The sequence below is a fragment of the Diceros bicornis genome, chromosome 18, assembly GCF_020826845.1.
Source record: "Diceros bicornis minor isolate mBicDic1 chromosome 18, mDicBic1.mat.cur, whole genome shotgun sequence".
Classification (NCBI taxonomy): domain Eukaryota; kingdom Metazoa; phylum Chordata; class Mammalia; order Perissodactyla; family Rhinocerotidae; genus Diceros; species Diceros bicornis.
This window is the reverse complement of record NC_080757.1, coordinates 24,252,425-24,273,412: the sequence shown is the minus strand read 5'-3', so window position 1 is coordinate 24,273,412 and position 20,988 is coordinate 24,252,425. Positions and strand designations below refer to the sequence as shown.

Sequence of the window (20,988 nt, the reverse complement as noted above, 5' to 3'; positions counted from 1 at the left end):
CTGCCCGCATGAAACAGGCTGACCTGGGTAACTGACAGGATATTGTGGAAACAATGGAGTGTGACTTTCGAGGCTAGGTAATAAAAGACACTGTGGCTTCTGTCTTGCCCTCTCTATTGAGGAGAGTGCTCTCCTGCTGGGGAAAGCAAGCTGCCACGTCATGAGGACACTCAATCAACCCTGTGGAGAGGTCCGTGTAGTGAGGAACTGAGGCCTCCTGCCAGCGTCAGTTTTCTTGTTTCCTCATCCATAAAATGGGTACAAAATCATAGTCCTGATGCCTTTAGGAGGTAACTGAGAGAAAATTCCCTTCTAAAAGGTAAAGCCAAGCCCTGCCTGATCCAGGAACCCATTTCCTCTCTGCCTCATATCCCGCCTCTTTGCTATTCCTGGACTCTGCCAAGCATGCCCCTGCCTGGAGCTTTTGCACTGGCTGTTCCCACTGCCCGAGTACCGTTCCCCCAGACATCCACAGGGCATGCCTCCTCATTTCTCTCAGGTCTCTGCTCAGATATCACCACAGCAGTGAGGCCCTCCCTTGACCGTCTTATATAAAATTCCACACACCTCATCTCCTTTAGTCCTTTCTTGTTCTTCCTGTATTTACCACCATCTGACTTACCACAGATTTATTTGTTTATCTCTCTTCCATCACCCCCTGACATGTAAGTGGCCTCCATGAGGTCAGGGACCTCATTTATTGCTCTACCCTCAGGCCTGTAATAATGCCTGGCACATATAGGCACTCAAGAAATATTTGTTGAATGAATGCGTTGCTGTAGCCATGGGGTAAGGTCCTACGATTGACAGCCCACTCCAGAGGAATCACATGGGTAGAGTGGGGGATGGGGCAGGTTCTCCAGAGAAAGTGGGGTTCACGGTGCACAGACAGGGCTGCTGGGAGAGTCAATGAGAGCTGGGACCCACCCATTCCTGAGCGTGTGTGTGTCCTGATGGTCTGATGCTTTCCACATACACTATTCCTTTATTCTTCACAACACACCAGAAAGGTAGATATTATTTTTCCCCTTTTACAGTTGAGGGAACTAAGGCACAGAGAGACTAGGTAGCATGTGAAGGTCACAGAGGGATTGAGGAAAGGGTCCAGGGCTAAATTCATGTCTCTGGATTCTATTGCTCTACGTCATCCTCACCCTACAGTGTTTGCTCAACAGGAAGGGGCATGGCACCCCTGGTCCTGCTTTCCCCCCCATTCCCCAGAAGCCCCCACCCCTGTCAATGGAGTGACAGAAGCAGCCCCAGCCTCTCCTCCTGCTCCATCGGCTCAAGGGCGGGCTCCGCAGGGCAGTGCTTGCCTGCCGGAAGAGTTAACAAGGAGTGTTTGTAGCAGCCGCTGTCTCCAAGGAGAGGAGGGGAGAGCAGACTGGAGAGGCCCGCAGGCAGGCCGGTGGGGTCGAGGCAGCCAACTCGACCTGTCCAGCCCCGGGGGGAGAGAGGAGTGTCCTCACCTCCATCTGTCCTGGGGGATGGCGAACTCGGCGGACTGGGCAGCCGGAGAGTGAAGTCGCTGCAGGGCCACCAAGTAGGGAAAGTTCTGGCAGGGACTGAGGAATGTAGGGGGGTGGGGGCCGGGCCTGGCCTGGTGGTGGCTGAAGCCAGAGGCAAGTAGCAGAGCCAGAGTCCTGGGCTCTGTGAGGGTAGAAGGGGAACCCCTGAGTCAGGGAGAACCAGCCACGACCCAGCAGGGGGCAGGAGTAAAACGCAGTAGCGGGAGAGAGGAGGCGCCCGCGGCCTCCCCTGCTGAGGCCATGTCCCAGCCTGTGGGATGTGGGAGGAGGCCTGGGACCCTAGGGCCTCCCGTGCGCAGCGTCCGGCCCTTTAAGTCCAGCGAGCAGTACCTGGAAGCCATGAAGGAGGACCTGGCTGAGTGGTTCCGGGATCTCTACGGGCTGGATGTCGACGCGGCCAGCTTCCTACAAGTGCTGGAGACGGGCCTGGTGCTGTGCCAGCATGCCAACGCCATCACTGAGGCCGCTCTGGCCTTCCTGGCTGAGGCACCTGCCCGAGCCCAGAGGATTCCCCTGCCCCAGGCCGGGGTTTCCTGCAACGGGGCCGCCCAGCCGGGCACCTTCCAGGCCCGGGACAACGTCTCCAACTTCATCCAGTGGTGTCGCAAGGAGATGGGTATCCAAGGTAACCACCTGGACCCCCTCCCCAGACCCTCATCTTGCTGGGCGTCCGTCTCCTCTCTGAGGGCCAGGCTGCATCGGGGGTCAGGAGCTGGAGTCCTTCCCATTTTGCCTTGGGCCAGCTCATCCCTTCCCTTTTTATGCCTCAGTTTCCCCATCTCATAGTAAATCTTCAATAAACAAATGTGTTGATTGAATGATTCATTCATTCAACCAACACATATTGAGTACTTATCTCCTTTGTGTTGAGCACCACGCTGGGCACTAAGGAATAATAAGACTCAGAGTCCAAGGAGTTCATGGTCTAGGAAGAGAGAGATAAGGAGACACATAAGTCAGAGCCCAATGTGATAGAATCTCCAAGTAGAGGCACACGTGCTGGGGAGCCACGGAGGAAATAGCTACCCAATGAGGTGGAAAGGGGGGCCATGAAAGGCAGCACAGAGGAAGGCGATCTGAGCTGAGTCTTAGGGAATGAACAGCAGTTTGGGGGAAAGGGAATTCTAGGCAGGGGGACAGCAGGGGCAAAGGCACCAAGAAGGCGCTGTGTGTGGATGACTGGGAGGAGCTGGGGTAGGACGCAGTGAGGAGACGACAAGGGAGGAGGCAAGTGGACGTTAGGGAGGGCCCGTCGTGCCGGGGCTTGTGACACTCAGGTGAGTGACATGTCAGGATCCCTAATCTCCTTGGCCTTAGACCAGCAGCGGGATGAAGCGGGATGTTGTGCCATCCTCCAGGCCAAAGGCAGTGGGGTGAGGCAGAGGGAAGGATCCAGCTGGGCTACTGGCTGGTGGCAAGGCAGTGAGGAGCAGGACTGGAGGGCTGATGAAAGCTGGTGTTTTACTGAGCACTTACCATGCGCCAGACTTTGTCTGCAAACACTTAACAACCATCCCCACAACAACCCCATGAAATAGGCTTCATCCCCGTTTTACAGAAGAGGAGACTGAGGCTCAGAGACCAGTGCAAGGTCACAGCTGGTGGGTGGGAGAGTCTGGGTTCCAAACTGGCAGCTGGCCTCCAGAGCCTGTACTCAACCCTGCACAGGGATGCGCGTGCTTGGGTTGAGGCTGGGATGCCTGGTGGATACCGGAGGTGAGAGGGGTGGGTGGGAAGTAAGACAACTGCTTCTTGCTCCTGGACCACCCTGGCAAACCGAGTGGGGAGATGGGCAAGGTGCAGTTAACCCTTCTCTCGCGTGGCCCACAGCCAGGCTCCAGGTTCCTCTGCTCCGCTGTGTCACCTCTTCCCACCCCCAAGCTCTCCTGTTAGAAGGGCCACCTTGTCTGCACTCAGTGCTGAGCAATTCGGCCAGACCTCTCCTAGGGGCGGGCTGACTCCACGATGCCGAGACCCAAACCACCCCACATGCCTGCCACCCGGAGCCAGAGATGGCTCGGCTTGGGAGGTCAGCAGGGGGCTCAGGCTGCCTCCCTCCCTCCCCTCCCCCTCCTTGCCAGAAGTGCTGATGTTCGAGACGGAGGACCTGGTGCTGCGCAAGAACGTGAAGAACGTGGTACTGTGTCTGCTGGAACTGGGCCGCCGCGCCTGGCGCTTCGGGGTGGCGGCGCCCACCCTCGTGCAGCTGGAGGAGGAGATCGACGAGGAGCTGCGGCTCGAGCTGTCCCTGCCCCCGCCCGACCCCCCGCCGCCCGAGCCCCCCGCGCGCCGACCCTGCCACTTCCGCAACCTGGACCAGATGGTGAAGGGCTCCGGACACACCCTCAAGGCCCCGCCTCCCCTCTCCCTCCCCCTCCTTCCCCCTCCGAGCCGCCGGCTTCTAAACTCCAGTCTCCACCCTGACACTAACTCACCCTGTGGCTTTGAGGAAGTCATGTCCCACTCTAAGCCGCAATCCTGATCACACAGAGTGGCAGCTAAGCCGCTTGTTGAGTTTTTATTTTAAATCCAGCACGCTGCACCTCCTCTCATTTAACCCCCATAGGACGGTTTTTAAGAACACAGACCTGGACACCTCGGTTCAAGTCTTAGTTCCACTGCCTTGCGGCTGTGTGACTTGGAGCAAATTATTTAACCTCTCTGTGCCTTGGTTCCCTCATCTGTAGCGTGGGGATAGGAACAGTACCTACCTTCCATGGCCGCTGTGAACAGCAAAGGAACCAGAGCATATGAAGTGCTCAGAACAGGGTCTGGCATAGAGGGGCCCTCTGTAGGAGTTAGCTCTTACTGAAAGTAACCTCATTTCCACCACCGAGGAATCGGGCTCAGGGAGGTTTCTTAACTTGCCCAAAGCCTAGATGCAGTGGAAGCAAGACTCTGACCCCAGCCTGTCAGATACCCAAGTCCACCTTCTTCACAGTTACACTCCACTGCCTCTGTCCGCTGACCCACGAGGGCGCTGCACTCGAGGTGACCACTCAAGGTCTTGTTCTCACTGGGTCATTCAAGTCTCTACTTGCTTCTCAGCCCCCCGGCCCTGACCTCAGCAGAAGACTTGGAGTTGGCTCTGGGGGCAGACAGGCCCTCCCCTGGGCTTGACTCCCATGGTGCGGAGCTTGGGCACCTGGGCCAAGGGGAGGGCTGAGCCCATTGCCCACTGCCCGCAGGTTCAGAACCTTGTGAGCCACTGCACATGTCCGGTTCAGTTCTCCATGGTCAAGGTGTCTGAGGGAAAGTACCGTGTGGGGGACTCCAACACCCTCATCTTCATCAGGGTAAGTCCCAGGACAAGGGTGGAAGGGCCCCCAGGGTCAGTAAAATGGGGTTTCCTTCCATGGGACCCGCCCAGGCCTGAAGGCAAGGACAGGAAGTCACCATTCACCCCAACTTATCAGGCCTTGGGGCTTTCTTTCTGTCCCTTGGAGAATTCCAGAAGATTCCTGGCAAAGTTGGCAAGCCTATCACCTCTCCCGCGAGAGCAGCCAGGCTGCGAAATATGCAGACTCCTAACTATACACGTGTGCAGGGGGTATTTGTATGCGCATGTGTGCATGGATGAGAGTGTGTGCTGGAAGCCTGCAGGTGGGTCCAAGAAGAGGGGACGCCCTCCACCCTACCCTCAACCTCACCTTTTCCCCCTGCAGATCCTCCGGAACCACGTGATGGTGCGTGTGGGGGGCGGCTGGGACACACTTGGCCATTATCTGGACAAACACGACCCCTGCCGGTGCACGTCCCTCTGTGAGTCCCTTGAGAGTCCCCTCCCTGTGGCTCTGGGTCGGGAGGCTGGAAGCAGAGGCGGGAGGTAGGTCTGATTTACAGAAGCAAGAGGTATGCGGGAATGCAGAAAGGAAGATACCAGAGAAGGCACAGGTGTGGTGCCCTCTCAGCCCCAGGAGGAAAGCTGAGCAGCCATAGTGCAATACCAATTACAGCCACAAGATGACGCCAAACACACAGAGAATCAGCATCATCTTGGCAGGGCTAAGGTCTAGCTCTGATATCCACAATGGTGGCACCAAGCATGACTTGGAGGGGTCTTTAGTGCTCCCATAATCTCCATCAGCACCTCAAGGCACCCAATGAAGCATGCAATCTAAGTAAAAGATGTGGACTTGCAATACAAAGGCAGCTTTACGCAAGTCCTCCATCTGGGCCCTCTGACCAGATTTCATCCCCTAAACCCCTCTAAGGAAATTCTGGCGCTGGCGCTGTCACTGTCACTGTCACTGTGGGTCCCACTGTCTCTAATGTGGGATGTGGAGCATGGGACAGCTGGGGCAGAGGAACAGTGGGCCCCATCAGTGGGAATTTAACCCTTTCTCCTCTCCTCTCTCTGGGGGTCTCTCTTGGTAGCACACAAGCCTGGCAGCTTCCTGAAGCCCCCAGTTCCCCCTGTGCAGCATGAAGTAAAGGTACAGGATGAGCCCTCACAGCCACAGCCAACGATGACCATCAGCCGCTCCCAGAGCCCACTGCCCCCTGTGGACTGGAAGACATATACCTCTTCAGGCCGAAAGCTGAGGCCCCCCACCTCGGCCTCCCCCAGCCCCTGTAGTGAACGAGGAGCAGGGGCAGGGGTCCTCAGAGAGACAGCACCATTCCTGAGGTACAGGGGAGGGACAGGGAAGGGCTTCTTTCTCCTTTGAAATCCCAATTCTCAGAGGCCACCCCACCCCAAGATAAAGGGAGCAGGTGTCCCAGCAGGGCCCCACCCCAACAAGAGTTCAGGTGTTCCAACTTTAGTATATGTGCTGCCGAAGCGAGCACGACCTCAGGTGTTCAGAACCAGAAAAGCAGCCAGTTACTTTGGGATCATCTAGTTACTTCATATGTCCTCCCATTTCACAGATGAAGAGGCTGAGGCCCATAAAGAGAACAGACCTACTCAAGGTCCCAGCAGACACTAAGACTCCCCTACCACCCAAGACTGGTGGCCTCTAGTTGTGGGATCTGACGTAACCCAGGGCCCGCACCAGGCTCCATTCTATCTGCTACACAGGGCACGAGGGAGAATAGACTTAAACAGTGTCTGCCATAAGGAAGACTCTTGGGCAGGCACAGAGGGAGAGGGAGCATCTGTTTCATGCAACATGAAGTCTGGCCCCCTTGAGTTCTGGCTGGGAAAGGCCATCCTTCCCAGAGCCAGGGGTCTGGATTAGGTGACCCTGCTGGCCTTATGATTCTCCCTTTCAGGTACCAGGAGAAGTCACTCGCCCCATCTCGGAGGCAGCTGCCAGCTGGGGACAGCCCACCCAACCCTCGATCCCCACCCTCCCATAGGGGCCAAGACCCATGGTGCACCTCCTCAGGGAAGAGGGAGGACAGATACCCCTTGCAACTCCTCAGGGGAACGACTCCCACATCTTGGGTTCATGAGGAGACAGACAGCTGGGGAACTCATGCCAGGGCCCCCACCCCGCAGAGACTCCGAGCACCTGAGGCCACCGCCAAGGGGACACCAGCAAGAGGAACATCTCCCCTGCCTCATTACTCCAGCTCCGCCAAGCCCGCGGGCCCCAGGCAGCCACCCTGGGGTGAGGCTGAGGGTGCTTCCTCCCAGCTCAGGGAGCCAGCATCTGTCCGTTCTCCATCCCCTGTTAAAGCGCCCACCAAGATCCCCATCCAGCTGTCTCCTGCCCATCCCCCAACTCCAGGAAGAAGCTTTCCAGGTACTGCAAGTGGAGGTTCCACAACAGAAGTGGGGAGAAGCCCTATCCCATTAAGGGCCGTCACTGGGGACCTGGCTGGGCCCAGACATGGGGACTGCTCTGTGGAAGGGAGGCAAGGAGACCAGAAGCTGGACATCCGGGTGACAGCAGAGGCTGGAAAGCCACAAGGCCTGGGCCCACAGGGGAGGGAGGGGAGGTACATGCCCCTGCCCTTGGCAGGGACTAAGGAGCAAGCCATCTATCACAGCCTGGAGGGGGAGCTTTTGGCCAACATGAAGCTGCTAGAGGTGGGGGGTGCCTGTCCCTGGGGCCCAGGGTCTGGGGCCATCCCTCGTAGTGGAGTCTACGTCCCCAGCCTGGGTGGGCGGTGGTGTGAGCCTGGGGGTCCTTATGACAAAGTCATTCACGAACTGGCTCAGGGCCCCCCACCTCTCCTTAAAGTGGACTTGGGAGCCTGGAAAGCAGCCCCTACAGGCTGCCCTAAGCCAACTGTTACCACAGACCCAGGAAGCCCAAAAGGGAAACTAGGAGCTCAAGAGAGTGGGCCCTGGACAAAGGCAAACCTGAGCGCCAAGGGCCCCAGGATGAGGAAGGTCCCAGCTCAAGGAGGGCAGGACTGCTCAGCACCTACTGTGTCTGCCAACCAGGAGGGCCCCACACCTTTGTCCTCAGACCCCAATTCTGACAAAGCCAAGGCATGTGCCGGCAAGGGCAAGAGAACACTCCGGAAGCCCCAGAGGGTCCCATCCATCTACAAGCTGAAGCTGAGGCCCAGGATGCGGCCCCGGCGAGACCACAGACCTGAGAAGCGGCCTTCACGAATCCCCAAGCCACTGGCCTACCTCCACCTGGGTCCAGCCAGGGTGCCCCCCATGGGCAGGCTGGTGAGAGCAGGGCTGGGCAGAAAGGGAGGGGAGGCAGCCCTGGTGGATGAAGTCTGGAGTGGGGAGGAGGAGGAGGAAGGAAGGGAGAGGAAAGAGCCAGCATCCCCACAAGAGAGCAGCCTCCAACCTTTGGAGGGGCTGGGGCCTCAGCAGCTGGATCCAGCCACACTCCCACCTGAGGAGGAGTCCTGGGTCTGACAAGGGGCTTCTCATCCCCCCAACTGTGGGTGTGGGAAGGAGGGAAGCAAAAAGAATGTGCATGTATCCACTGGCTTCTCAGCTGCAGGATCGAAGGGAAGGTGCCCCACCTCAGTACAGGTCTTGGCCAGGAGAGGTCAGAAGACAAATACAGACTCAATCTGCTCAGCTGTGCAAAAGGCCAACCCATCACTCCCACTCCAACTCCAGTTAGGCTAGGGGCGGTGGGGCCCACCTGTATCTTATTCATCTCCCCCGGAACAGCTCTCCAGACTCCTTTCCTCTGACCTCTGGCCATGCCAACCATTTCCACAACTCTTAAAAGTTATTAAACACATGTGGGTCTGTCCTTGAGCTCCTAACTCGAGTCCCTCACTCTAGGGCCGTGGTAGTGCAAAAAGGTGTAGCCTCAAACGTTTTCTCACTAGAGGGGAAGGGAACGAGAGGGAAGGAGCTGGGGGTGAGAGAGGCTTCCTTTCTTGAGGCTCAGCCAACCTTTCCAGACAGCCCGTCCCTCCTGGAGCAGCTGGTGCGTCAGCACCATAGACAGGGACAAGGGCCGCCCCACAAAGGCTCCCACAGGACTTCAAGTTTTACTCTGGAATTTGGGAACTGAGCTCACTCCGAGTCAAGAGGGATGGTTGAGAGTGTTCTTAACACATCTACACCAATGAAGTTATGACAGGGGCCACAGAGGCTCAGCGGCAAGTGGGATGAAGACACAGAAGCAGAAGCTGGGATTGAGTCCAGGTATGAAAGTTTTCCAGAGTGGCAGGGGAAGACGACAAGCTTCTCCTCTGGATGGTTTTGATGAGTTGGAGGATTCAGGGTGTGTGGAGAGGAGATGAGTTCCAAACTCTTCCCCCTAGTTCTCCTGGTTGACCGGGACTTTGGGACTCAGGGCCACCCTACCACCCTCACTCTCCTTCCACAGCAGAGCCAGCAGGCTGGCCCTGTAAGGAGCCCTTCCCTTCCACTGTCAGGAACTGAGCCAACACCTTGGTACAGAAACGAGGGAAAACACTCCCTGATTTTTAATCTGACTTCCAATCACAGCGCAATGGGCGTCACACACATACTTCCAGACCCTGTGGTGGGAAACCCTGGGGGGAGGGCAGGGAGGACAGAGACTCAGAATGGGGATGGAGGGAATCGAAATCAAAGACCTGGGGTGAAGTGGAGGGGTTCAGGGGGGCCGGCCAGGCGATACATTCCAATGGCTCCCACAGGGGCAGCCAGAGGCCTGGGTCCCCCAACCCCACCTCAGGTGCCTCAGAGCTGGCGGCAATGATGGAGCAGGTGAGACGCTGCCATACCTCACCCCATCCCCCTGGTGAGCCAGGGGGCAGGGATAAAGGGGATAAAGGGGGCAGGCCCTCTTCCTTACCCTCCCAGCCACTCCAAGGTGTGGGGAAGGGGAGCCAGCTCCTCTGTTTCAGAGGGAGGCTCAGAGAGGGCAGGTCACTTGCCCAGAGTCATGCAGTACAACAGGGACTCTAACCCAGGAATACTGGGTGGCCCAAGGTCAGGGCAGTCACTGTAGGGCTGTGCTACCCCAGTGGGTGGAGGGGGAATCAGCTGGGGAAGCAGAATGACAGATTCCCTCTCACACTGGATCTAGATGATAAATTCCCTGACCACAACCCCTCCCCCATACTCTTCTCCATCACTACTCTGGGCTACCTGATTTTCCGGTGTATAGCCACAGCTTGGCTAGGTGGAGGCTGGGTTGTTCTATCTGCCCCTCTTCTAACAAGAGACCTTGCTATCCTCCCACCAGACCAGGGCTGAGGGCTCAGCCTCAAGGAAAACTCGGCCAGGGGGCAGAGGACACGCACCACTTCCCCCACTCCCCAGGTCCCCCAGGAATCCCTCAGGCTGCTCCTAGTATCTTCATTATTTTTGTTATTTCTAAATCGGTACAAAACTGACAGTGATCAGCTCCGGTGACGAGAGGTAGAAACCCGGCCAGGCAGCCGGAGAAAATGGGGCGGAGTGAGTAAGGGCATAGGGACAAGGGTGTTGGGACAAAGGGGCGTAGATCCTGAGGGCCTCCATCTAGGCATGGGGATGCAGGCGTATCTCCCCCAAGCACAGGGGTCCCTATAATTCTTTTTCTGGCTCTGCCTCTCTCCAGATTAATCAAAGTAATCTTCAGATACAAGGCAGGCAGAGTCTCGGGCATCCAATTGAGGTGGGATGGGGAGACAGTCTTCACTGGCACAACCTGACCCCCCCCCCCACCGCCTGGGCACCAGCCTGCCCACCACCAGCCCCCCAAAACCAACATCTCGTAGTCTTGACACACCACCCAACGCAGGAGGGAACAGAGGGCTGGAACCTGGCATCATGGAAATAAATCTATCCTTTGGGGGACTGCCTCTCCACACTCTGTCAAGGAAGTTTTAACCCAGGGGGTGATCTGCTTTGGGGTCAGGAAGGGGGTGAGGGGCACCAGCAGGGACGGACCATTGAGTTAAGGCTGGAAGGTAGGTTGTTGTGTCTCTGGGGGCTGCTGGGCGGGGAGGCCTCCCTGGAAGGGGAGACCTCAGCCTTCTCCCCCTGACTGATCTGGGACCTCAACCCTCAGACCCCGATTGTGGTCCCTGGGCCACCTGCATCCCTCTGCTCTGTGCCAGTGGTGCTGACGGTCAGAAGGCTGTCCTCACAAAGAAGCTGCCAGGATCTGCGACAAGGGGATGGACGAAATGAGAGCCCTGTGAACGGAGCTGGGGGCGAGGAAGGGGACCGGAGGGTGCATAAGACAGCTAAGGACTCACAGACGCTTGGGCAGACAGATGGACACAGGAAAAGACGACGCGGGGCAATGGCAGACACACTCTCTGGCGAAGACGGGTGGGGGCCCGGCCAAGGCAACACCTCGCCACCCCCACTCTCCATTTCACACGCTCATCCCCAATCCCAAAAGGCTGTGGTGCCCCTTGGGGCCGGGCCGGGTACTGCACTAACCCCAGCACTCAAGGCAGCGTCCCAGGAAGACAAACGCGGGACAGAGGGGAGGACTGGGCAGTTATGGGGAGGCTCCCTCTCGCCCTCTGCCTCTCACCGGGAAGTGCGTGGCTGCGGGGGCGTTTCAGGCCCGGACCATCAGAGTTCTGTTCCCGCCCTCTCCCCGCTCACGCCCCGCGGTCCCGTGGGGAAACCGCCTGGGCCTGTCGGCGCTGCAGCCCGCGGGCGCCCTCGGGGCGGGCGCGGCGTCACATGACGGCGCAGCGGTTGCGGCGCAGCGCGCCCTGGAAGCGCAGGGCGGCGTGCACGTGCTTGCAGCGGGCGCAGCCGACGCTCTTGAGCAGCTCGCTGAAGAGCAGCAGGATGTGCCAGTTGTACTTGGCCGAGCACTCCACGTAGCCGCACTTCCAGGTCTTGCGCACCAGGTGTGACACGTTCCAGCGTGGGATCACGCGTCCGCGCTGCAGGTCCCTCTTGTTGCCCACGATGATGATGGGCGTCTCCGAGGTGCCGATCACCCTACGGGGCGAAGTGGGACTCTCAGAACTCTGCCAGTCTCACAGCCACTGACCTTCAATGAAGGCAGGCTGTTCCTGGTCAGTAATAGCACTACCATGCGTCTGTTCCAGGCCCAGCGCTAAGCCCTGGAAATATGTTTTATTCTCTAATCGGCACAACTGATCCAAAAGGTGTGTATTGTTGTTATCCCCATTTTACAGATGAGGACCATGAGGCTTACACGTTAACTGGCTGTAAGTCTTGCAGCTCAGGGGCCCTGGCAGTCTTGTTCCTGGAACCCCTGCTCTTGACCACTGCACTGGACAGCCACCCCATGGCAAGGGTCCCAAAATGAATTAACAGAACCGGGGACAGCAAAATGTCATGAGTGTGTGCATGTTTGAGTGTACGTGTGGGAACCAGAGGGTACTTCATCTGTGTCCCCCCACTGCACCCTTTTCATGGCAGCTGGCTAGCACTGCAGCATCCACTGAGGTGGCAATGGACTGTATCCTGGCCCCTCACCTCGTCTCTAGGATCTGCTGGCGGATGGTCTTGACGTACTCAAAGCTGTCAAAGCAGCAGATGTCGTAGACCAGGATGTAAGCGTGGACGCTCCGAAGTCCCCTGCAGCAGGCATCTGCCCACTCCTGCAACACCCCCAAGTCAGTGCCAAGGTCAGAGCAGCCATGAGGGCTCCCCTTGCCCTCAGCCACCTCCAGCCATAGACGCACAGCACTCTCACCTGCCACTGCACCCCAAGCCTTCCACATCCACCCATCCCCAAGAGGCCAGGCCCAGGGCAGAATGGAGGAGCTCGGTGCTGTGGCTTCCCCACCCCCAAGCCAGGACAGGGCAGGTAACACTCTCTGACCTCCAGGGCCACTGCACTGTTCTGTGCACACCTAGAGCTGAGATCTGCCTTGTCCCATTTTGTCCCCCAATCCATCTTACCCAGTCCTTTGTTCAAGTACATTTACTAAGTGGCTCTAAGAGCCAAGGCCTGAGCTAGTTGTTGGACCTGTTGAATCCTATCTTCCAAGGCTCAGTTCAAATGCCTCCTTCTCCTCAAAGAAGCCTTCCTCCAAGCAAGGGACTACTCCAGTCATCGCCTGTGTTCTAAGAAACTTTGATTATACCTTGGTTGCAGCTGTTCCCATCCCCAGCTCCCCACTTTTGCTATGAGCTCCCAAGAGGGCCAGAGCCAGGGTTTCCTCCTTTTTATATACCTGTTTCCCCCCCCCTCCCCCCCAGTGCCTTGAACTGCGATGCCGTCTTAATTGTACTACCTAGGCTGGTGAGCTCTCCATGGTCCTGAACCCCACCTGGTCCACGCTGGGATGAATGCAACTCCTGCCTGTAATGCTGCCCTTAGATTGCTACTTGATGTGCCCCTTCTGTTTGCTCCACTCTGCCCTCAGGGCTGAGGAGGAGGAGGCCTGAGGAGAAAAATATTGAGACTGGATGCATAATGGGGGCCCAATGTAGAGCAGTGCCCCAGGGCAGCTCCAGGGAGAGGGAACTTCCTGAATGCTTGTGGCAAATTCTCAGGGCAGTAGGCCCCTGGAAAGGCTGAGTGCACTAAAAAGAAAGTTCCTTAAGAGATTAATTAGCTAATTAAGCTTCCAGCAGATGGCAATCACAGGAGCAGTTGAAGGCAGCCAGTGTGTGTAAAGAAGGGGTCCCTGAAGTTGGGGGAGGCAGAGGCCTTCAAGGATAAGGGGAACCAGGGTCTTCTTTGAGGGCCCAGGCAAAAGACGAGAAGTAGGTGCAGGCATGTCTCCTGTGCCAGCTTGTGAGTTGAGTTGGGGCAGGGACCAGGTGTGAAGGACTACAGCTGTCTCTCCACCTCAAAGAAGGCATAAAGGGAAAGACTTTGGTGGCAGTGGTGGAGAGTTAACTCTGACTCCAGAAACGCACTTCCCAACTCAAATGCTTCGAAGCTGCTGCAGTGGATTTCCCCAGGGAGATGATGTGGCATCTTTTCTTTGTGCTGAGTTTAAACTTTGGTACAGGGGGAAGATGCTGAGGACAAATCTAAAACTGTAGGCAAAAAACAAAACAAAACAAAACAAAACAAAACAAAAATGGTAAAAAAAGGAAGAACTATTCTGAAAAAATATATGATTTTTTTTCAAAATAAAAAAAATAAATAAATAAAACTGTAGGCAAGTATTAACTGGCTTCTCAGGCTAAGGAAGACTGCATCCTGCTGGACACATGTCCTCTGGAAGCTTGGGACCCCTATGTGTATGCAGTCCCTCCACCATGCCACACAAGCAGTGGAGATCAGCAGGAGGTGGGAGGGATGGGAAACAGACAGGCTCCCACCCTCTTCAGGCTCTCTGCCAGGGAGAGGGAACAGCTGCCAGCCTTCAAGGGTGACAGCCCCACCTCTCCCCCAATATGCTGCCTCCTCCAAGGGGCGTCCAGGCTGCCTCCCACCCACTCCCCCCTGGGGGCTCCTAAAAGGGAAAGGAGGAAGGCTCCTGACTGGCTGGGTTGTTCCTTCACCCCTGATTGAAGGGAGGGAGCCAGAAAGCTCAGCTTTCCTTCCAGCTAGCTCTAAGCAGGCTTCCAGATTGTAAAAGACCCTCTTGGGGCTGTATCAAGACAGAGAAGGAGCAATGGAAACTGAGTCCAGTTCCAAGGGTACAGGAGCTGCGTGTCAACCGTGCATTTACTGCTCATTCCTTTGGTGGGCTGCATACGCCCTCTAACCTCAGCTTCCTTCTCTGATAGGAGGAGAGGGGGCTGCAGAAGGAACAACTGAGGCTCAGACCCAGGAAATGCCAACTCTCCTGGGCTGGATCTCATCTCGCGTTGGGTAAGAATGTACTTTTATTTTCAGATGGTGGTCATCAGGATTCTTGGGTTTTACACTTGATCTTTGAGACTTCCAGGGTCCCCTCTCAGTACTTCTCGGCTCAAAGTCCCTTAACTGTGCTTCAGGAGTGAAGTTTTAGGCATCCTGGAGAGTCCAAAACCCAGGGCCAATCAGAAAGAAAAAGACCAACAATCCACTAGAATGATGGGCAAAGGGCACTAACAGTTGTCAGAAAAAGAAATACAAAGGCCCTGAAACATATGAACAGATGCTCAACTTCACTAATAATCAGAGATGTAAACAAAAACCACACTGAGGCTATCATATCTCATTTATCAGACTGCCAAAAATCCTAAAGTTTGACAGTACACTCTGATGTATCAATGGCAAGGCTTCAGGGAAACAAGTGGTCATGCACACTCCTTGCAGGAGCACAAAATAGGCAACTTCATAGGAAGACAGGGAAATCTGACACCTTCCAAACTCTGGTTGCACTGACCCTTTGACCTAGCAAAGCCACTTCTAGGAATGGATCTCACAGATATACTCCGTGTACAAAAAGACTACGTACAAGGCTATTCGCTGTGGCACTGTTTGAAAAAATAAAAGAATGGAAACAACCCACTTGTCTAACAAGAGGGGACTCCACGGTACCTCTCCAATGGAATACGGTATAGCCGTGAAAAGATAATAAAGAAGACCTCCGGATACTGACACGGAAAGATCTCCAGGTGATAATGTTAAGTCAAAAAAACAAGTGGAATAAGAATATATTTTCTTGTTTGTGTAAAGAAACACTGGCAGTATGGATAAAAAAACGAGAACGGCTGTAAAGAGTGGGGCAAGAATCAGGGGGCAGGAGGTAGGGCTGCACTGAGCTTTCTCTGTACCTTTTTACAAACTTTGGGCTTTTAAATTCTTACCTATTCCAAAACTGAAATTAAATTAAAATTAAAAATAAATACACAATGAAATGTGAAAAAACAAAGCTCCACGTGCAGGACTGGAGTGAGATCTGAGTGGTATTTGTGAGGTGCAGTAAAGAGAGGTCTGCCCATCTCTACTCAGGCCTCGCTGTTTCCAAGGGGTGATGCATGGATCAGGCTTTTGTCTTCGGTGCTGACTCCCTGCACCTGGGATGGGAGACACTAGTGTCCCTGAGGCTGGGCCAAGGCCCTCCTGCCCAGAGTTGCTGAGACAGTGCTGAGCCTGAGCCCCTCCCCAGCCCCCAGCCCCCTTCCTGAGGTTGCTGGATTTGCACAGTTACAACTGCCCATGCCGTGGCCCCTGCCTCCCGGGGTTCCACCACCATCCTTCCTGGAGAAACCTCTGCACACTCTGGCCAGGGGCTTCCTTAGCTGAGCAAACATGTCTTGGAGCTCAGCTTCCCCCTGCACCCCACCCCCTCTCACACCAGAGATAGACAGAGGGAAGGAGGACCTGGTCCCTGCAGGCTGGGGGGAGGAGCATTGTAAGCCAGGGCACGGGGGCATCTGAACCCGACCCCTGCAGGAAGGGGGCCCAGCGGGCCAGTCCTGAGGTCAGGGGGCAGAGCATCACTTAAGAGAGAAGGCCCTTGGGCAAGAGACCTGGTTGGGGTCTCTGAGAACACACCTCTCCCAGGTCCTGGCCTTTTCCTCTGCTGTCCCTTTTACAGACAACGTGGGCCTGAGGCCACGGTAGGCAGAGCCCAGAATATTAGCAGGCATCTAGTGTTCCTGTCTTTCTCTCCACTGCCCCTTACCTGCCCAAATCCTACTAGCTGAGACATCACCTCTTGTGATCCCTCCAGGTTAGAGGCCCCCTTAGGGCTGCCTTAGGTCCCCGCGTCTCCTCAGATCACAGCACTTATTGCACTACGTAATAATTGCCTTTTTGTCTTCTCACAGACTATGAGTTCCTGGAGAGCAAACTGCACATCTGTTTTGTGCATCATTCTACCCCAGTGGCCTGGGGGTAGGGCCTGGCCCACATTAAACGTGCCTCAAATATTTGTTGAATAAACTAGCAGACTAATGAATGGATTCCTGGTACAGTTCTAAGTGGGGCGGCCAAGGGTGCAGTGTGGAGCTCTCAAAGCAGTGGTCAGGGCCTGGCAATAGGGCCAGAGCCTGGAGAAGGGTGGAGTTCAGCCCCTCCCGCCACCCCACAGTCCCCGAGGTGCCCACCAAGGGCCCTCCTACCTGTAGCGTGTTGACAGGGAAGGCGCTGATGGGCGGGAAGTCGAGGATCTGGAGGTCGTGCACGTGGCCGTTCATGACAACAGCAGGTAGGTAGAGGCGGCGGGCGGTGGTAGGCACGCAGACCTCGCTGAACTCGTTGTACAGGAACTGGCGCACGATGGCACTCTTGCCCACACCTCGCGCCCCAAGCACGGCCACCCGGTAGGTGGAGACCATGCCTCCCGCCCCACTCCGCCACCGCGTCCTCGCCGCTGCCTGGGGCTCCCCCGGGCTGCATATTCCAGGGGCTGGGGGCTCAGCCACCGTCAGGACCAACCATTGCTGCCCTTGCTTGCCCTGGGCCCTCTGCGGCCTCCACCTGGACTGTGGGGACAAGAGATGGGCTCAGTGGGCCAGCTTTTCCCCCTAGACATGTCCTGCACTTTTCCACCTCGGGGACTTTGCTGAAGCTGTTACTGCCACTTGGAATGCCTTCCCTTTTCCAGAACCCCTATCCCATTGATTGAAAACCTCTCCATCCTTCCTTCTCCATTTTTTCCTGCCATCCCATCAGTGAGAATCAATCTTTCTTGACTTGTATCATGACCCAACTTTTGGCCAGGTCTGACTCCCAGATTGAGGCAGGCTGCAGAGCAGGATGGAAAGAACACTAGACTTGGTTTCAAATCTCAGCTTTCCCACAGACGCCCAGGACAAGAGAGCAACTCCTCAGAGTCTCAGTCTCCTCGTCCTCAGGGCTGAGACTAGGCCAGTGTGTCTCAGGGGAGGCCCTCCCGGCATTTTGTGGAGAGAGACTTCTTTACTGGACAGGACCGTCCGCACACCGCAGGACGTTTTACACCCCTGGCAGCCAGGAGGTACCTGCCAACAGCAGCCTCCAGTCACCATGATGACCAAAAATGCTCCCCCCGCCCCATTTCCAAATGTCCCAGTTGAGAACCCCTGGACTAGATGACCGCTTTGGCTCTGGAGGGCAACACTTGTGGGGCACTTACTCTGTTACCACGACCACATGGTTATGCTTAGGGAATACAATATCCCTAAGGGGTAGATAGTCCCACTTCAGAGAGAAGGCTCAAAGGGAGTAAGCTTGAGCCCAAAGTCACACAGTTAAGAATGGCAACTACTCCCTTCTACGATGTCACAGGACATCCAAGTTTACGATTCTAGCTGGTGAATGCCTACAGGCCAAGGGCTCTGTCTGATTCTCTGGCATCCCCCAGAGCTCAGAGGGCCTGGCACACAGCAGGTGTGCTAGCAGCCAGGAAAGGGCCCACAGGGCTGGACCTCACTATGCATTCATTAGCTCCTTGCTTGCTCAGTTTCAGTGACTTTAGAGCTTGGGTATAAATCCCAGCTATGATGTTTCTGAGCTGTGGGTCGTGGGCGAATCGCAGGCCTGATCTGAGCCATGCTCTGCACATATATAAAGTGGGGTCAGTAGTCCCTACGTTTGAGATAATCCATGGAATCTCTTAGCTAGGCGCCTTTTCCTTGTTGGGGATGGTGACCGGGGAGGCTGGTACATGCCAGAGACCTGCTGTCTGGGGCCTATTCCCAGGAAGGGTGACCCCAGTGCCTGTGAAATGGGTCCAGGCAGATGGGTTTGCTGGGTTCCAGCAGGGCCAGGCTGTTAGTACGTGTGCAAGTTTTCTCTGTGTATGCAGGCTCTCTCCATATACGCACAGTTCACAGCTGAATGTCCGTCAGTCTGTCCTGGTCCAGAGGACCCAATCCACTAGGTGTGTGTGCATACAGCACAGTAAGTAAAGGGCAGGATTTGGAGTGAGACCCACCAGGGTTCGAGTCCCAGCTCCACCACTCCCCTAAGGTATAACTCTGAGCAAGAAACTTCACAGGGTCTTGTGAGGTCGTGCACGGAAGTCCCAGTGCCTGGCACAGAGTAGGTGTTCAATAAACAGTGGCCACTGATATGCACAGGGGTCCTTCATTCATCTAAGGTTTCCCATGATCTCAATGGAGCCTCCTAGCAATCCCAGGATGGGTCACTATCCACTGTTGCTCATGTACATGTAGCGCGCGCGTGCGTGCGTGCGTGTGCGTGTGTGTGTGTGTGTGTGTATGTCTTCTCCCCATTTTATTAAAGGTAAAAACAAAAACAAAACCAAAAAAACGAGAGGCTTAAGGAAGTGAGGATCACCCGGCCAGTTGAGCTGTCAACTCAGACTAGGACCCTGATCTCCTTCCTGCCCCATGCAGCATCCTTTTCCCCAACAGGTGCTTATCCACTTCTATGGGCTCCTAACTGGGGGAAGACCAGTCCATCCTCCCCACAAATCCCTGCAGGCCCCGGGGCCCCTCAGGCATGCCCGGACATTGTCAGCTTGGCAGAGAGCTTCAGCTGGGTTAATTACATAACCAGCACAAGCAGGTGGGGAGGGGGCATGCTAGGGGAGGGAGAGGGCAAGGAATGCAAGAAGAGTCCCCCGCCTCTTTGGGTGTGGCAACTTAGCGGTATCCAGGATGTACCCGACCTGCAGAGTCTCCTGGACACCACACTCCCTGCCGGGAAACCAGTCCTTTCTGAGGAACAGCAGGGAAATAAAAGCGGGCCACAGTGCTGCAGCCAGGGAGGGGTGCAAGAGAGGCCCCTGGGCTGGGGCCAGCCTCTTGGAACTCACCAGGCCCAAGTGTGGCTCTCTCCCTGACTCAGAGGTGAAGGGTGCCCCCTCCTCTTCCCAGGCAGGGGTCCCGGTCTAAGTACCTATTAATCCAACATTCCCGGCTGGGTGGAGGTGGAAGGGGGCTGTCCGGGGAAGCAGGGCCCAGCCTCTGAGCGCTCCCTCCCCAAGGCCTGCTCTCTGCAGTGAGTCTGCAGACAGCGCCCCGGCAAAAGACCCGGGACACACAGGGGCCAAAGCCTGCCTCTTGCCCTCTCCCCTCGGCCTGGACACCTGAGTCCCTGCCCCAGACTGAGGGCCTGGGCTTTGCGGCCGCTGGGCCTAGTCACACGTCTGCCCGCTGTTTGTCTGCACACGTTCATGTGGGAGTGGGTGGGTGGGGGCGTCGGAGGCCCCCATGACCTGATTGGTAGGAGTTTGGGGGGATGCCGGAGCCCAGCCTGCTCTCCGCCTCCAGCACCTTGCAGGCAACCCCCACCCCCAGCAGCAGCTCTCACGTGGCCATCCCGCGCCGCTTCCCCGCCAGCCCTCCGGCCCCCTCCTCCCTCCTATCCCTGGCCCCCCACGTCCCGGCCGCCCCCCCCCATGCCCCCTGGCCCCGCGCCGCCCCCGGCCCGACCCACCCGGCCCCTGCCCACCCGCTCCCCTCCTCCCGCGCTTACCCGGCGCCGTCCTCGCTGCCCCCAGCCCTGGCCGGCCGGCTGGCGGGGCCGCGCTCCCCCCGGGCTCCGGCGCTGCCCCCCGGCTCCCCGGCCCGGGGGGAGGGGAGTGGGGGCGCCCCGGGCTGCGCAGTCGGGGCGGGCTCAGAGCGGGCGCGGGGGGGCAGTGCGGGCGGGCGGCCGAAGGGGTAGGAACCCTCCGGGCTGCTCTCCCTCCGGAGCGCGCCGCCCGCTCGCGCTGGAGGGAGGAGGAGGAGCGCGGAGGGGCGGGGGGATGGGGGGGTGGTGGCTGGCGTTCCGCTGGGTCCCTGAGCCTGACAGATTCTCTGGGGCGGCCCTTGGCGAATTCTTCTTTAATCCGTGGCCTCGACCTTCACCCCGCTCCCGACTCCCCCTGCGATATTTTTAGCTCTAACCCGGAGGTGGGGGGAAGAAAGGGACCGGAGAGGCCCTAAAGCCTTTTGCTTCACTCCATATCCCCCACCACTGCCAAAACATACACCCTCTCTAGGTCTCTCTTCTGACCCTCCCAGTCCAGTCAGTCAGTTACTGCCGGGCGCCCACTGTGTGCCAGAGACGGCATCCAGACTCCTCTCCACGCCACTGGAGGACTGAGCAAAGGGTGAACTGCGGGACGCCGTGAAGAAAGGCAGACTAGGCTAGCGCAAAGCAAAGCTTTTCTCCTGCCAAGGAATGACCTCCACACCCCTAGAATTACTGCTCCCCTCTCCTCTCCAGACTGGCAGATAGCAGCATTTGCCAGGGGTGAGGGCAGTCTCACCCCTCTAGTCATTCTAAAACAATCGTCATCCGTGTCATTCATCATCAGTAGCTAACATTTACTGAGCGTGTGTACTGTGTGCCAGACAACGTGCTCTGAGCTTTGCCTGCATCCTCAGAGTTAA

At 56.8% G+C, this 20,988-nt stretch overlaps 2 protein-coding genes across 2 annotated transcripts; one reads left to right on the top strand and one right to left on the bottom strand.

The window, feature by feature from the left end:
* Nucleotides 1–1,714: 1,714 nt before the first annotated feature.
* On the top strand, nucleotides 1,715–8,707 carry GAS2L2 (growth arrest specific 2 like 2). Its single transcript, XM_058560403.1, has 6 exons — nucleotides 1,715–2,154; nucleotides 3,611–3,852; nucleotides 4,718–4,825; nucleotides 5,195–5,291; nucleotides 5,907–6,159; nucleotides 6,747–8,707. The coding sequence occupies exons 1-6, from the start codon at nucleotides 1,770–1,772 to the stop codon at nucleotides 8,302–8,304; spliced, it is 2,643 nt and encodes an 880-aa protein (XP_058416386.1). The 5' UTR covers nucleotides 1,715–1,769; the 3' UTR covers nucleotides 8,305–8,707.
* A 1,839-nt stretch (nucleotides 8,708–10,546) lies between these two features.
* Nucleotides 10,547–20,267, bottom strand: RASL10B (RAS like family 10 member B). The gene is made up of 4 exons (XM_058560402.1): nucleotides 20,087–20,267; nucleotides 16,783–17,145; nucleotides 12,298–12,422; nucleotides 10,547–11,793 (listed from the first exon to the last, which is right to left on the bottom strand). The coding sequence occupies exons 2-4, from the start codon at nucleotides 16,996–16,998 to the stop codon at nucleotides 11,523–11,525; spliced, it is 612 nt and encodes a 203-aa protein (XP_058416385.1). The 5' UTR covers nucleotides 16,999–17,145; nucleotides 20,087–20,267; the 3' UTR covers nucleotides 10,547–11,522.
* Nucleotides 20,268–20,988: the final 721 nt, after the last annotated feature.

Bases quoted from the DNA above. Each gene is read 5' to 3' on its own strand.
- GAS2L2 (XM_058560403.1), top strand. From the start codon at position 1,770: ATGTCCCAGCCTGTGGGATGTGGGAGGAGGCCTGGGACCCTAGGGCCT. The intron at 2,155-3,610 runs GTAACCACCTGG...CCTCCTTGCCAG, and splicing joins CAAGGAGATGGGTATCCAAG to AAGTGCTGATGTTCGAGACG. The intron at 5,292-5,906 runs GTGAGTCCCTTG...CTCTCTTGGTAG, and splicing joins CTGCCGGTGCACGTCCCTCT to CACACAAGCCTGGCAGCTTC.
- RASL10B (XM_058560402.1), bottom strand. From the start codon at position 16,998: ATGGTCTCCACCTACCGGGTGGCCGTGCTTGGGGCGCGAGGTGTGGGC. The intron at 12,423-16,782 runs GTAGGAGGGCCC...GGGGTGTTGCAG, and splicing joins TCCCTGTCAACACGCTACAG to GAGTGGGCAGATGCCTGCTG. The intron at 11,794-12,297 runs GTGAGGGGCCAG...TTCGCCCCGTAG, and splicing joins CAGCAGATCCTAGAGACGAG to GGTGATCGGCACCTCGGAGA.